Genomic DNA, 18,038 nt, shown 5'->3' with positions numbered 1-18,038 from the left:
TATTTACACTGCTGTTTTCACTTTTAATATAATTTTTATCTACTCTGGGGTAGCTCTCTGGATATAATCAATAGAGGCCACTAAAAATAATGCCAGAATTCAAGTGAGAAGAGAGTGGAAATGGAAAGAGGATGGGAGGATAATGAAATTGGGTAGCAATAACAAACATTTTTAAAGGTTTCCGAACACATGCCATGAAATTACATATTTTGGCTAAATGCCATTGGGCAGCTGGAAGTGATCAGGAAATGAGTGGAATATCCTAATTGTCCCAGTTAGATTCTTAACTAACCCGTGATTTGGATGGCTCGCTCATGAAGGACTGTTTACATAGGCTGCTTGGTGAAGGGTAGTTGTGCTAGGCTTACAGCCTACTCTGCTTTGTTTCGTTCAAGAACACTTTTAGAGGGCTATGCATCCCTAAAAAGGGCAGCAGAACAATCTGTTAGACTACAAACCGAGATTAACAAAGGCATAATCCGTAAATGGCTTAATTATGGATATGTCATCAATCACCTTCTTTCTTGAGATGGGGAATATGGGCCTATGGAAAAAATGAAACTCCACTACTCCCCCATATTGTAAATTTTTCTCTTCTGGTTAGAAAGTTTTAAAGAAATTTCAACTTTAAAATAGGCCTCATCTTTCATCTTGAATTGCCCCTTCTCTTAGTCTTATATATGATATTGTTTAAAACTCACACATCAGTGAGACTAGTCAGGAGTTTCAGGACCATTTTAATAGAAGACACTGAGTTTATTTACTTGGAAAACAGGATTTTATTATGGGGTGACTTTTAGAGATTTAAGTGCTCTGTTTTATCACAATGAGAATTATCCTCAAAGCAAATATTCTCTAAGATAACAAAGTATTCAGTTTACTTGGGTAATATACTTAAACATATTAAAAGTTACAAAGCCTAAGATAAGCAAGCAACAAGTCAATAAAATCGCCTCAGGATTCTAACATCTTCACATGGTGTCACTGACTATGAAATGCAAAAAGACTATAAATGTTTAAGTGGAATGGTCTCTAACCTATACATTACACTAGTGTGACCAAACAAATGATCGCATAACTAAGGAAGACTACAGGACATGAGTAAGTGCAGAAAGTTGCTCTCCAGGACTGCATTTTCAAGAAAGCTTGAAAAATTAACTGACCCATCACTTTAGGAGGGAAAAAAAGATAAGTATGGATTAGGAAGCTCTACATGTAGATAAAAAAAATTCTAATTAAAATATCTTAGACTATTTTAGATGTTTATTTGATATTGGAAATACGGTCACTATCATAAAGTATTTCTCTTCATCACAAAAATTCCATATATTAAGGATTTACACAATCCAGGGGGGGAAAAATCTAGAAACTTTTTTTTTGCCTGAGCAGGTGATCTAAAAAGGCTCTCCAAAATCTTGACTAGAGGTATCATACTCTGCAATAAAATGCTTGAGTTCTTCAACACACCGCTCACCTATTTCATGTAAATTCTGTCTCAATGCAAACTGTATAGACTTTTCTAATGAAGGATCTTTTTCAATCAGCATTTTCACAACCATCCCAAAAGTTTCACAGTCTTGTCGGTAAACCTAGAAAGATGAAATACATTGTGGTTAGCTAAGAATAATTAGCCAAACATTGAGCTGATTCAGCTGGCAGAACTATGGTGCTAAAAATCTAAAAGGGAGACACAATACTGCTGAACCTCTCTTGGCTCTGAGTATACACTACTGCCAAAGGCCATTTAAACCTCTGTCTCTGAGATTTGCTGACAAGTTGAATGAGTAGAAAAGCACTGATACACCACATCACTGACTATGGAAATCTGGCATGGCATTTGTCAAGCATAAGGCAGTCTACTAACAGGACATCAGACTAGAAACAAGAAGAACTGAAAACAAATGCCAGCTAGGTAAGGCACGTTGATGGCTTTATTCTTTACTTGTTTGGAAGAAGTAAGTTACCAAGCCCCTAACTTCAGATTATTTGTTTGAATCATGACCAGATGACAAATTTAAAATTGTTTAGTATACAAAAAACAACTATAAGGAGGCTGAAAGTATTTATTTGAAAAAAGCTTTTCAAGTTATAAATATTTAACCATAATTAAAATCACCAAGGCAGAGTTAAGATCAAAACAGTATGTTATACACGTACATGTTCATGCATGCATGTGTGTACACATATATGTATATATAGATACACATATGTATACATGTGTATATATGTATATATTTTTTCCACCTCAATGTATACATTATACTATTTTACTTCAATATGTATATATAATTTTTATCAATGGCAATTAGGTATTATTTCCTGTCCAAAAATTGCTAAATTTTCTCCAGACTAAATGTTATTTCTTCAGTTTACAGTCACAAAATGCACTTTAGACTTCTATGCTATTTTTCACTCTGCAATTCATGTATTTAAAGAAATATTACAGTTAAGTCTTCATGAAAATTAAGTGAAATACAAATTGTCTGATTTAAAAGAACTGTCACATTAATTTTAACTTTTCCAAATTTAACAAAAACAATCAACATAACATGTTTATTCTCTGAAAAAGGATTTTATTCATTTTTTAAAACCTTAGAAAGAAGTAATTTGAGACACTGCTTCGCTTATGATAGTTTTCATTCCTCAAATGATCACTGCTAGTTGTGGTGGTTGCTGCTAATATTTTTTAAATGTCTGCAAGATTGTTTTTATCCTTTAAAATAGCTATTTAAAGAAGAATATTTATTTTTGACTATCAGTACTAGGTTGCTAAATTATACTAAATTCACTTCTTTGCTCTTGAAAACTATTCACAAGCCCCAAATTAAAAAGAATAAGTTTTTCAAATGACCTAGAAATTAAAATATATAAAACCCTCAGCTGCCTTCTCCATCTCAGCACAAACACACACACACAAACACACACACACACACACACCTTTTTCTAAATAGTGATGAAATTTACTAATAGCCATTAAGTTTAATCCAACTATTTAAACCAAACATTTATTCCAGTTTATCTTAAGGTTTACATGACCCAGAATTGACATTACTAACTACTCTAATAAACCAACTTAGGAAACAGTATACCACTCACATGATATTACATAGGCTGTCAAGGCAATAGAGCACAGGAACTGGCCTAACAAACACAGAGTACCTAACCTAATGAAGCCAATGCAGTCCCCATGGGAGAAGGTAAATTCCTTACCAAACCAGTCAAGCCACATAATAACAGCATTCTAACACCAACCACAGGCCTCAGAAGACCACTTTGTGGGTGGCCTAAATTTTATAGGCTTCTTTATAGCAGATGTAACTAGATGAGGATAAGGTTACACTGTGAATTAACCTGCAAATTCTTTAATGTAAATCTGCTGTTTTACCTAAACTGTAACTCTTTGTTTAGCATATTTACAGAACATAAATGTACTACAGATTTGCATATCAAAAGTAAAACCATATTAAAATGTGTTCATACATTTAAACTGCAAACTACTGTCACTCTGGAGACAAGATAATACAAGCATTTAAAGGTTCTGTTTTATTTTTTAATTGTAAATCCTTTTTGAATTATTCACTGAAATAGACAAATTTTTGTACATTAGTTGACAAGAACAACTAGAACTGCCCAAAGCAATGTAATTCTCTACTACAGGGTAGATTTTCTAAAAACACTGCTTAAAATGCAATGGTTGGGCATTAGACAGGAAATAATCAGTTTTTTGTTAAAGGAAGAACCTCACCCTCCAAACTTTTATAAATAAAATTCACAACGGTCAGAAACATATTTCCGAAATCTGTTCCACAGTAAACTCAATCCCAAACAGGAAGGGTGTAGTCATCTGTGGAAGAGTTTGTTTGCTTATGGTCCCAAGCTGGAAATGCATTAATAATCTTCAGATCTGATATCTACAGGCCACACAGGAAGATTTTTTGTTGTTGCATTTTCCCTTGATTGGACCTCATCAAAATGGGAAACATGTTAAAGTTTGGGTGGGGCTCACATACACTGCATAGAAACATAGTTAAGTTTGCCAGCATAATGAAAACACTATCCAAATGTGCTTTCACACAGTCCCTTATTATAGTAGTCTGTGTTAATAGTTGAATTCTCATAAAGTGCTTCTAGGAATAAAGGGATATGATAAAATAAACTACCAAGGCTTTTTACTATTAATTATGCTGTCTAGTGACTGAAAGAAGAATATCTGGCAAAACAAACTACATACTTATACATACTTATAATGACATAAAATTCCTCTAAAATGTATATATCATTGTAGACCTTACCTCTGTTCCCACAAAAAAAGAAAACAAAATAGGCAAAATGAGTTGTTAGAATTTTCATTTCAGACAAACCATCTTTAGCATATATATTACAGCTCCATAAGAGTAGTTCGGTGGAATGATAGAACAGAGCCATTAGCCACAGGAAGCTACTTAAATTTAGGTAAATATGCATATACTTATCTTAATATTTAATTTATAATTTATATTAATATTAGGAGGTACATGGATAAACTGCAAAAGTCAGACATGCACACAGCCTTAAAAGACTGAGGAATCAAAAACAATGATTTTTCTCTATTGTTGATACCTCAACATTCCATATAATTTCCTTTATCTGAACTAATTTGGTTCAAATCCTATGTGTCCTATTTCAGGAGAGTCACATCCTAACGGGAAAGGTAAACACAGACAAGTAAAACACAGCACAAAGGAGATAACTAGATGTGGAAGGTGACGGGGAAGCTAGAAAAACTGAGTTCAAATCCTGACTCTACTACTGTGGTGGGCTGAATAATGTTCTCCACCCCCACCCCATCCCCAAGATGTCCATATCCTAATGCTTGGAACCTAGGAATATGTTACCTTACACGGTACAAGAGACTTTGCAGATACGTTTATGTCAAGGATTTGAGAAAGGGAGATTAGCCTGGATTATCCAGGTGAATAAAATATAATCACAAAAGTCCTTAAAAAGAAACGCAGAAAAAGAGAGGAAATGTAATCACAGAAATAGAGGTTGAGTGATGACCTTTAAAGATGGAGGAGGGAGCTACCAGCCAAAGAGTACACACAGCCTCCAGAAACTGAAAAAGGCCAGCAAAGAGATTCTCCCCTAGAGCCTTCGGAGTAAGTACGGCCCTTGCAGACACACCCTTGGACTTTACACATTCTTCTTAAGCTCACATGGAACGTGCACCAAGATACACCACATTCCAGGCCATAAAACACGCCTTAGCAAATTTAAAAGAACAGAAATCATACAAAGTATACTCTCAGACCACAGTGGAATTAAGTTAGAAATCAAAAGAAAGAGAGCTAGAAAAATCCCAAGATACTTGGAGATTAAACAACATACTTCTAAATAACACCCAGATCAAAGAAGTCTCATCAGAAATTTTAAAATATTTTGAACTAAATGAAAATACAACTTACCAAAATTTGTGAGATGCAGCAAAAGCAGTGCTTAGAGAGAAGTTTATAGCATTAAATGAGTATGTTAGAAAAGAAGATAGGGCTTCCCTGGTGGCGCAGTGGTTGGGGGTCCGCCTGCCCATGCGGGGAGCGCGGGTTCGTGCCCCAGTCCGGGAGGGTCCCGCGTGCCACGGAGCGGCTGGGCCCGTGGGCCGTGGCCGCTGGGCCTGTGCGTCCGGGGCCTGTGCTCCATGGCGGGAGAGGCCCGCATACCGCCCAAAAAAAAAAAAAAAAGAAAAGAAGATATAAAATAAACAATGTAATAAGCTAGGATTCTAGGAAAAAAAGAGCAAATTAAATGCAAAGTAAGTAGAAGAAAATAATAAAAATCTGAGCAGAAATCAATGAAATTGAGAAAAGAAAATTAGAAAATCAATAAAACCAAAAGGTGGTTCTTTAAAAAGATGAATAAAATTGATAAACCTCCAGCCAGGCTAACCAAGACAAAAAGAGAGAAGACACAAATTATTAATATCAAAATTGAAATAGGGGTCACTACTACTGACCTCCCAGGCATTTATAATAAAGGAATATTAAGACAACTCTATGTGCACTAATTTGATAAATCAGATGAAATGAACCAATTCCTTGAAAGATACAGTCTAGCAAAACTCAAACAAGGAAAAATAGATAATATAAATAGGCCTATATCTATGAAAGAAATTGAATTAACAATTAATAACATACCAAAACAGAAAGTACTAGGCCCAAGTGGTTTCACTGGTAAATTCTACCAAACATTTAAAGAAAAAATGATACCAATTCTTCACAATCACTTCTAGTAAACAGAAGCAGAGGGAACATTTCCTACTGTTCTATGAGGTCAGCATCACCTTATTACCAAAACCAGACGAAGACATTACAAGGAAGAAAAATTACACACCTGTATCTCTCATGAACACAGATGCCAAAAAATTCTGAAATCTAAAATACAATAAAAAGAATTATACATCACAATCAAGCGGTATTTACTGCAGGTATGCAAGGTTGGTTCAACATTTGAAAATCAGTTAATGCCATCCATCACATCAATGTGCTAGAAAAGAAAAATCACATGATCATATCAATAGACACAGAAAAGCATTTGAAAAAAATCCGACATTCATTCACAACAAAAAGTCTCTGGCAAACCAGGAATAGAGGAGAACTTCCTCAACTTGATAAAAATATCTACAATAACCCTACTGCTAAATCATGGTGAGAAAGTAGATGCTTTCCTCCCAAGACAGGAAACAAGACAAGTATATCCCCTTTTACAACTCCTATTCAACACCATACTGAACACAGATAATGCAGTAAGACAAGAAAAGGTATACCAATGATGAAGGGAGAAATAAAACTCTCTTTGTTTGCAGATGACATGACTGTGTAGAAAATCCCAAAACTGACCAAAAAACTAGTGGAACTAATAAGTGATTAGAGTAAGGTTGCAGGATACGAGGTTAATATACAAAAGTCAACTGCTTCCCTAGATGATAGAAATGAACAAATGTAATTTGAAATTAAAAACAAAACACAGCACCAAAAAAACTAAGTATAGTATAAATCTAACAAAATAGATACAGGATCTATATGAGAAAAACTATAAAACACTGATGAAATAAATCAAAGAAGATATAAATACCAGCATACCTCATTTTATTGCACTTTGCTTTATTGCACTTTACAGTGCCTGCAGTGTTTTTTTACCAATTGAAGATTTGTGGCAACCTTGCATCAAGCAAGTCTATTGGCACCATTTTCCAACAGCATTTGTTCACTTTGTGTTTCTGTGTCACATTTTGGTAATTCATGCCATACCTCAAACGCTTCACCAGCAAAAAGATTATGGCTCACTGAAGGCTAGCATTTTTTAGCAATAAAGTATTTTTTTAATAAGGTATGTATATTGTTTTTTTAGACATATTGCTATTACACCCTTAACAGACTACAGTATAGTATAAACATAACTTTTATATGCATCGGGAAACCAAAAAATTCATGTGACTTGCTTTATTGTGATATTTTCTTTATTAAGGTGGCCTGAAACTGAACCTGCAATATCTCCTAGGTATGTCTGTAAATGGAGATATAGTCCATGTCTATGGATAAGAAAATTCAGTATTGTTAAGAAATCAGTTCTTCCCAACTTGATCTATAAATTCAACACAGTCACAACAAAAATTCCAGCAAGTAATTTTGTAGATATTGACAAACTGATTCTAAAGTTTATACAGAAAGGTAAAAGACCCCAGAAGAGTCAACATAATGCTGAAGAAAAAGAACAAAGTCAGAGAACTGACACTCAACTTACTATAAAGCCACAGTAATCAAGACTGTATGGTATTTTCAAAAGAACAAAGAGATCAGTTGTACAGAATAAATAGCCCAGAAATACATTCATACAGTTGAACAGTCAACTGATCTTTGACAAAGGAGCAAAGGCAATTCAATGAAGAAAGAATAGTCTTCAACAGATGGTGCTGGAAGAATTGATCATCCATGTGCAAAATCTAGACAGAGATGAACTCAGAATGGATCATAGACCTAAATGTAAAATACAAAACTATAATACTTTTAGAAGATAACAGAGGAAAAAATCTAGGTGACAACACCAAAAGCATGTCCCAAGAAAAAAAAAAATTGGATTTCATTAAAATTAAAAACATCTCCTCTGGGAAAGACAATGTTAAGAGAACAAACAGACAAGCTAAACACTAGGAGAAAAATCTTTGCAAAGCGTATATCCAACAAAGCACTAGTATCCAAAATATACAAAGAATTCTTAAAACTCAAAAACAAGCTCAATTTAATAAATGGGCAAAAGATCTGAACAGACACCTCACCAACAAAGACATTTACATAGCAAATAAGCAAATGAAAACATGTTCAACATCATATGTCATTAAGGGTATTGAGTATTAAAACAGTGATGAAATGAGATACCACTACACACCTATTAGAATTGTTAAAATCTGAAACAATGACAACCCCAATTTCTGGTGAGAATGCAAGCAATAGGAACTCTCATTCGTTGCTGGTGGGAATGCAAAATGATACAGGCCACTTTGGCAGACTACTGAGAAGAATCACACAAATGAAAAAAAGAGGGAAAACGTTAGGTACCCTCTGTACCTTAGTTTCAGTATCTACAGACCTAACTACGCTGTTGTAAGGACTGAGATAACAAACAGCACTCAGTATAGTGCCTGCTCTGTAGGAAGCATTTAATATATGTTAAAGATAGTGATGCTGATGACGGAAAGAGGAAAAACACTCTTCTGACTTTGCCTAGAGAAGGGAGTATTAGAAAATGATATTGTAACTTCTTTTTAATGTTTAACATCTAATTATATTTCTAACATCAAAGACTACAGTTAAAATTTTATCATTAATGCTTTTATTTTGGTTTTAGTTTTATCTCAAGTCCTTTGCTTTCTGCTGACAGTAATCACATGCACATTGAAAAAAAAAAATCAATGTGAAGACCACATTTCCCATCTCAAGAGCTGATTAAACATGAGGAGTTCTCACTAGGAAAACATGGAGGAGGAAAAGGAAATAGCATTTTGGGGAAACTCAACTGGCTTGGCATAGTTAAAGCATGTTAACCTCAAAGTAGGTCATGAAGAGCTTTCTTTCAAGGAGTTTAGATGTCAACTTATACATTAACAATTAGCAAATGAGTAAAAAGCTACAAGCAGGAAGTGGATTCTTTTGATGTATCAGGGAGATAATGATTAGGAATCAATGAAATGGGTTCCTGAGAACCAGAACTATGAATGCCACATGGTGTGTTAAAGAAAGAGGCTTAATTCAGAGTAATTAAGAAGCAATATGGATATGATAATATCAAAAAAACAAACAACCCAATCCAAAAATGTGCAGAAGACCTAAACAGACATTTGTCCAAAGAAGATATACAGATTGCCAACAAACACATGAAAGGATGCTCAACATCACTAGAGAAATGCAAATCAAAACTACAATCAGGTATCACCTCACACCAGTCAGAATGGCCATCATCAAAAAATCCACAAACAATAATTGCTGGAGAGGGTGTGGAGAAAAGGGAATCCTCTTGCACTGTTGGTGGGAATGTAAATTGATAGAGCCACTATGGAGAACAGTATGGAGGTTCCTTAAAAAACTAAAAATAGAGCTACCATATGACCCAGCAGTCCCACTACTGGGCATATATACCCTGAGAAAACCATAATTCAAAAAGAGTCATGTACCACAATGTTCAGTGCATCACTATTTACAATAGCCAGAACATGGAAGCAACCTAAGTGTCCTTCGACAGACGAATGGATAAAGAAGATGTGGCACATATATACAATGGAATATTACTCAGCCATAAAAAGAAACAAAACTGAGTTATTTGTAGTGAGGTGGATGGGCCTAGAGTCTATCATACAGAGTGAAGTAAGTCAGAAAGAGAAAAACAATTACCATATGCTAACACATATATATAGAATATATATTTTTAAAAAAAAAGGTTCTGAAGAACCTAGGGGCAGGACAGGAATAAAGACGCAGACGTGGAGAATGGACTTGAGGGCACGAGGAGGGGGAAGGGTAAGCTGGGACGAAGTGAGAGAGTGGCATGGACATATATACACTACCAAATGTAAAATAAATAGCTAGTGGGAAGCAGTCACATAGCACAGGGAGATCAGCTCAGTGCTTTGTGACCACCTAGAGAGGTGGGATAGGGAGGGTGGGAGAGAGGTGCAAGAGGGAGGAGATATGAGGATATATGTATATGTATAGCCGATTCACTTTGTTATAAAGCAGAAACTAACACACCACTATAAAGCAATTATACTCCAATAAAGAGGTTAAGGGCTTCCCTGGTGGCACAGTGGTTGAGAGTCCACCTGCCGATGCAGGGGACAGGGGTTCGTGCCCCAGTCTGGGAAGATCCGACATGCTGCGGAGCGGCTGGGCCCGTGAGCCATGGCCGCTGAGCTTGTGCATCCAGAGCCTGTGCTCCGCAACAGGAGAAGCCACAAGAGTGAGAGGCCTTCGTACCGCAAAAAAAAAAAAAAAAAAGAAAGAGGTTAAAAAAAAAAAAAGAATAATGGGTGGAAGGTTTTAATTTATTTCAAGGGGGAGGGTATTGGGAATGGGAGATAAGGTCAGTACCTAATATGTAATTGAGGCACCTATCAAAGGGAAGTTGAGTACTGAGTCTAGACTTTAGGAGAAAGAAATAGAGGAGGGAGAGAGAGATCATTTTCAGCACCAGTGCCAGCTGAGGCCATGGGAGTTCCTTGAAGAACGGGATAAGTTCTTTCCAGCTCCAGTATCTGATAAAGTAGATATTCAGTAAATGCTGAATGAATAGCTAAAGTCAGCTGAGAGAATGTGTAGCGTAAGAACAAAAGACGGCCCAAAGTAGACATCTAAAAACGTCAATACCAACCCTAAAAGTGACAATAAGGAAGACTAAGAACCAGGAGAGAATGAAGGAGAAAGTTTGTAAAATAAGGACACAGTCAATCAAATGCCAGAGAAGGGTTTAAGAAGCTGACAAACAAAACATGTTCATCGGATGTGGAAATTAGGGAGTAGGTGGTTAACTGCAGAAGCAGTTTACTGGGCTGGTGGAGCTTATGGAGCTCTGCTGCCCAATCCAGTAGCCACTAGCCATATGTGACTACTTAACTTTAAATCTTAATTAATTAAATCAAAAATTCAGTTCCTCAGTTGCACTTCAGTGGCTTCCATATTGGGTAGTGCAAATACAAAACGTTTCCATCGTCAGAGAAAATTCTATTAAGCAGTGCTGTTACAGAAAATTGAGCAGTGAAAAAAGGGTGAAGTGACAAGTGTTGACCTGGTAAATTAATTAATATATATTTGCAACTATTTTACCATTAAAGTAGAAATAAAAGCTTTTACCACTTTTAAATAAGCACTGTGAAATATTAGTACCTGTGAAATATTCTATAATCTTTTGGTGAAATTCATATCAAAATGTAAGTTAAAAAAGGTAACTCCAATTGAGGCTTAATATACAAGGGAACATTCATAATGTCTAATGTGTTGATGAGGCTGGGAAAAAAGTGACAACGTACTGATGTTCAATACTGGAGCAAACTTAAACCTTTTAATTTGGGTCTGTGGTAATGCAGAAGGTATCAAAACTATTGTCATCTATGTTGCTCCTTGTGCTATATTAATAGAAAAAGATATCTTTGAAACATCCTCCTCAAAGCTGCACTGGCTCTTAAAAACACAGCTCCTAAAAAGAACACTGATGGTTGCTAAGAAATGCATTATGAATACATGGATTAGATCTCAACCGCCTACATTCAATATGTGGGTACAACTACTACAGTCACATAAAAAAGTAAGTCCAAAATTAATGACAAAGTAGTTAAATGCTAAAAAACCTTAGCAATTAATGTTTGTAGAATTCTCATCCATAAATACAGATCAGTTTATAAACTTACACAATTCAATCAAAGGTTAATATTTAAATGGTTTTCATTTTATCCTTTCCAGCTTATTGGTTCTTCCAATCCTAATATACTCAACAGACAAAAATAAAAGAAATAATTCCAAAGAGTCTACAAAATTTTTCGCTGATGCCAAAACCAGGGACCACTGAGATTAAATACAGGAACAAGACAAATCTCAAATTAACACTGAGCAAAAAAAGATGCAAAGGAAATTAGAGATACCATTTATGCATGTCTTTAAAAGTTTATTTCATTTAGGTATACATACATATAAACTAAAAATACATAAGAATGACAACCCTGAGAAGGGAGGGAGCCAGCAGGGATCTGCGAGGGGCTTTATCTACATCTGTAATATTTTATTTATTTAAAAAGAGGGGGGGAAAGCCACAAATATTAAACTCTAGTTAATGACATACATGAAGTATTTAGGTGTGAAGTGTACTGAGATGGGCAACATATGTTGACATGCACCTAAAAGTAAGATGAATTAATGGACGAACAGAAGCGTGGATAGATATGTCAAAGCAAATAAAACAAAATATTAATTAGAGAATCTAGGTGATCAGTATATGGGTTTGCACTGTATAATTCCTTATGCTTGGAATTTTTATAATAAAATACTAAAGGGAAAGAGAGATCTAAAGCAAAATAAGGCCTAATGATGGGTATATGGGTCTGGGCATCTCAGCTTACAAATGAAGATGGATCTCTCTTTTGCTTGGACTCTGGGTACTGAACTTTGCATCTTATCAAAGTGGGTTGAGAATTACAGATATTAATGAATCTGTAAATGCAGATATAAATTTGAATCACAGATAGCTGTGCCTGTCAACTAAAGCTCACCTACTATGTGCAAGGCACTGGATTTAGTCAGTAATAGAGCAGACCCTGCCCAAGGAAATTAGATTCTAATAAAAAAGAGTAATATGTTTAAGATAACCATAAGGCAAGGTAAAATACAGAAATACCTCAGAGATATTGCGAGTTCAGTTCCAGACCATCATAATAAAGCAAATATCACATCCCATTAATTTTTTTGGCTTGCCAGTGCATATAAAAGTTATGTCAGATAACCTATGGACTAGGAGAAAACATTTGCAAACGATGCAACCAACAAGTGGTTAATTTCCAAAATATACAAACTGCTCATACAACTCAGTATCAAAACCCCCAAAATCCCAATCAAAAAATGGGCAGAAGAGCTAAACAGACATTTCTCCAAAGAAAACGCACAGGCCAAAAGGCACATGAGAAGATGCTCAATATTTCTAATTATTAGAGAAATGCAAATCAAAACTACAATGAAGTATCACCTCACACCAGTCAGAATGGTCATCATTAAAAAGTCTGCAAATAATACATGCTGAAGAGTATGAGGAGAAAAGGGTACCCTCTTTCACTGTTGCTGAGAATGTAAACTGGTATAGCCACAATGGAAAACAGTGTAGAGGTTCCTTAAAAAACTAAAATTAGAGCTACCATATGATCCAGCAATCCCATTCCTGGGGATATATCTGGAAAAGATGAAAACTCTAATTTGAAAAGATACATGCATCCCAATGTTCATAGCATCCCTATTTACAACAGCCAAGACATGGAAGCAACCTAAATGTCCATCCAACAGATGAATGGATAAAGAAGATGTGGTATATATCTACAATGGAATACTACTAAGCCATAAAAAATACTGAAATATTGCCATTTGCAGCAACATGGATGGACCTAGAGATTATCATACTGAGTGAAGTAAGTCAGACAGAGAAATACAGATATTATGTCACTTATATGTGGAATCTAAAAAATAATACAGACAAATTTATTTACAAAACAGAAACAGACTCACAGACATAGAAAACAAACTTATGGTTACCAAAGGGGAAGGGGGTGTGTGTGAGGGGATTAACAGATACACACCACCATATATAAAATAGATAAAACAATAAGGATTTACTATCTAGCATAGGGAACTACATTCAATATCTGGTAATAACCTATAATGGAAAAGAATCTGAAAATATATATATATATAACTGAATCACTTTGTTGTATATCTGAAACTAATACAATATTGTAAATCAACTACACTTCAAAAAACGAGTAATGCTGGGACTTCCCTGATGGCGCAGTGGTTAAGAATCCGCCTGCCAATGCAGGGGTCACCGGTTCGATCCCTGGTCAGGGAAGATCCCGCATGTCTAGGAGCAACTTCTGAGCCTGCGCTCTAGAGCCTGCGAGCCACAACTACTGAAGCCCACGTGCCTAGAGCCTCTGCTCTGCAACAAGAGAAGCCACCGCAATGAGAAGCACGCGCACCACAATGAAAAGCGGCCCCCATGCGCCGCGACTATAGAAAGCCCACGCGCAGCAACGAAGACCCAACACAGCCAAGAATAAATTTTAAAAAGTTATGTTGACACTATACTGTAGTCTATTAAGTGTGTAATAGCATTATGTCTAAAAAATTGTGTATACCTTAATTTTAAAATATTTTATTACTAAAAAATGCTAACCCTCATCTGAGCTTTCAGTGAGTCATAATCTTTTTGCCATAATGACATCAAAGATCACAAATCACCATAACAAATAAAATAATAGTGAAAAAGTTTGAAATACTGCAAGAATTACTAAAATGTGACACAGAGACACAATGCGAGCAAACGCTGTTGGAAAAATGGTGCCAGCAGACTTGCTAGATGCAGGTTGCCACAAACCTTCAATTTGTAAAAAATGCAATATCTGCAAAGCCCAGTAAAGCGAAGCACAATGAAACAAGGTATGTCTTTACAGTAAATGCCATAAGACAAACACAAAATATTGATATTATAGTAATTCCAAAGAAAAGATCATAATGAGTGGAGAGGGGGAGGATTAAAAGCACTTAGAATGCTGGCTATTTTCAGGAATCCTGGAAGATTGCAAACAAAAAAGCATAGAAAGAAGAATGAATCTTGGAAGATAGGGAAGATTTGGAAAAGATGGCTAATGGATAGACTAGAATCAAATGGAGCGAACATATGAACAGACTGGACTTGAAATAACTTATGATTGGCCTACGGTTTAACTTCTCCTTGGACTTAACTTATACTACATTGTAGACAAACTTATATTACACTGTAGACATTTTTTCCTTATTCACCAGACAACAAACAAACCTCTGAAGATTGCTGATTAGAGGAAAATGAATGTATTCATTACCAATATCCTCTTCAAATCTGATTCAGTAGACCAGGAAAAGTAATTTGGTGCTCAATGCCAGTTTAAGAAAAGAAATTCTAAGATTCAAAACATTTTATAAAGAGGCTATATCTAGGGACTTCCCTGACGGCGAAGTGGTTAGGAATCCACCTGCCAATGCAGGGGACACGGGTTCAAGCCCTGGTCCGGGAAGATTCCACATGCCGCGGAGCAACTAAGCCTGTGTGCCACAACTACTGAGCCTGCGCTCTAGAGCCCGCGAGCCACAACTACTGAGCCCGTGTGCCACAACTACTGAAGCGCACACACCTAGAACCTGTGCTCCACAACGAGAAGCCAAAAAAACAAAAGGCTATATCTAAAGAAAAATAGTCATAATGAAGATAAAAGGCAATTAAATAAAATAGGTTTAAAAATTCTAATTGCTGAGAAAATGGTTAACAATAAGCATTTTGCAAAATGACCAAATTTATCTGGTGGCTTTTAATATTCTCAGGTCTAAAAACAATAAAAATTCTTTAATAAAGGCCAGGAAGGATAGGCTCAATTTAGACATTTTCCCAAGTTAATGTCTAAAACGTTCATCACCGTGAAAACAGATCACAGGTTAAGATGACAAGTCAGCTCCTTAAAAGATACTTGTCACTTAGAAAGTATTTCCCTTGAATAATAATAAAAAAATCAAATGTAAAATTTCTCATGTATATACTGAGCTGATTTTTTTAACATATAGCTATTTGTTATAAAAGAAATTATTAGTTGAAAATTAAATGAAGCTAATGAGTATACAACCAAAAGAAAAACCTAACATACAGTTTAAGTTAGTGTTATCCAAAGAAAATTTATTTTAACTAAGATTACTTCCAAATAAATCTTTTTAGAAATTAATAGATTTTAAATTGTTCATGAGGTTAGTCTAGTCCTCAAATGATTTAACATTATCAATCAGAAAAGTACAAAGTCCTGCCTTACAAAAGGTCAGATTTTAGATTTGAATAAGGCTAAAAGAAAGTAAATAATTAGCAACAGCTTGTTCCATAAGCGAAAAATCTTACACTGGTTTGAGAGAAGTAAGAGGAGCAACCTCCACCCACCCAGTAACCCTCTGACAGGAGAAACCATTAGGAGTGACTAAGCAGGAAGCAGCTTAGCTACTTCATGACCCGTCCACCACACCCCCTTCCTCCTGGTTCGTCTCTCACAAAAGAGGTCGGCGAGAATCCAAAAGTAAGGTTGCTTTAACCTTATGAAGATATGGAAGAACGACTAAGAACCTAAGCCCAGTCAGTGAGCCATCAGGAAGGGCTCACTACGCAGGAAGAATTTTAAGAAAATGGGGAGGCATCCTAAGCAAACGTCTCTATGACTAGAAATGGTTATGGGTTACAATTCTAAAGGCTTCTTTTTGTTGTTTGTTTAAACGTAACAGCATTTAGAAATTACTGGCATATTAGAAACATTAAGTCACTAACAACATCTTCTCATAGGCTTTTTACATTATTTTATGTACCAGGACTATCCTCATTTTACAAAAATACTGAAGCAGAGTGATTAAAGTTCACAGTTGCAAGAAGTATGACTAACATTCACAGCCTAGGTTTCTAATTTAACCTTTACAATACTGCTGCTATAATCCATGAGAATTATTTAAATCCAAAATTAGAAATAAAGCCACGACTGAGACTAAATCTTTGGCAAAGATAAATTAATCTGCTTGGTTTTGAAGAGTGGTGTAAAGAAAGATGACCTGGAAGGCAGGTCATCTGATCACGATTCCTAACTGTCTTAAGAAAATGAGACATTATTTCTGTGTGTGTGCTTCATGTCTAATACTTTATAAGTCATTCCCCTAGTGCAATCTGAAACTTGGGTTATTTTTCCATACAGTTTAAGGGATGCCACTAAAATAAATTTATGAAAAGTAAGTCAGATCAGCCATCTTCCCCATGCTGAGAAAAAGCACTAATGTTCTGTAAACTACTTATGCTGTTGGTTTAAAGAGCATTTTATGGCTGAAATGGGACATTTTCAATGAATTCTACAGGGGAGGCTAGTTCTTCTCTAGCTTTTTTGCCAGGTGATTCAGTGCACCTTTTTTGCTATGTGATTCACTCTATCATCCCATTTCTTTCAACATTAAAATTCTATACTGTAAAGTTGATTTTAAGGGAAATTACTTTTCCTACTGTGAAATTTCCCCATGTCTCACACTGAAAAAATTAAGTTATGGTTCAGCACATATGTGCTGTTGTGCTACTTTTTCTTTTCCTCTGTTTTCAGCAACACTAGACAGTTTAAATATTTTGCATGTAGTGCAGTTTAGAAAAACTTTCATTTTCGTTACAGTATCAAGGTACTGTGAATTTTCAGCTCAAGATAAGAAGTCCTTGCTAATAGTTTTGGGAGACTTAAAATGTATGCCATAGTCTCTTTTAGTGAAGGTAATGGGAGTGGGGGTTATGAAGAGGTCGCTGAACCAGAAGGTGCCAGTGAAGGGGTTGGACGCACTAGAGGTGGTCAGAATTAACTATAACTTCAGTATTCTGGCAGCTTCAGCAGTTTCTGCTTAGCTGTACCTTACCCACCCCCACCCCGACCCCCATCCTGAGAGAGGCCTCTGGCAGCTATATTTATATTATATTCCAATTGAAAAATATATATTTATAGAACAAAATTTAAGGGATTTTGGTGAAAGACATATCCCAGGGAGTACTAGTTTATGAATTGGGTTTATGATGCTGCATTGTCAAGGAACAGGAAAAGTAGACAGCTGGTGGGGAGGGAGGCATGGGGAGAAAGAAGGAAAATTAAGGAAGAAGTTCAGAAACTGCCTGGTAGCCTTCCAGTTCCAGGCTCTAAACCTGGTTTTTGCCTTGTATTTCATGAGAAATCCCCATAAGCTTTC

The 18,038-nt window shown here is 35.8% G+C and overlaps 1 protein-coding gene across 7 annotated transcripts in view; it reads right to left on the bottom strand.

Annotated features, from left to right (window-relative positions):
• Positions 1-1,245: 1,245 nt before the first annotated feature.
• PPHLN1 (periphilin 1) overlaps positions 1,246-18,038 on the bottom strand; it is a 144,444-nt gene continuing 127,651 nt past the window's right edge. For all 7 annotated transcript variants that reach the window (XM_082665326.1, XM_082665328.1, XM_082665329.1 and 4 more), the window contains one exon: positions 1,246-1,589. In XM_082665326.1, coding sequence (XP_082521452.1) covers positions 1,395-1,589 — 195 coding nt within the window. In that variant the 3' untranslated portion in view covers positions 1,246-1,394. The remainder of the gene's footprint in view (positions 1,590-18,038) is intronic.

The sequence above is a fragment of the Grampus griseus genome (assembly GCF_964374135.1).
Source record: "Grampus griseus genome assembly, chromosome: 11".
Taxonomy (NCBI): domain Eukaryota; kingdom Metazoa; phylum Chordata; class Mammalia; order Artiodactyla; family Delphinidae; genus Grampus; species Grampus griseus.
This window is presented reverse-complemented; position numbering and strand designations above follow the sequence as displayed.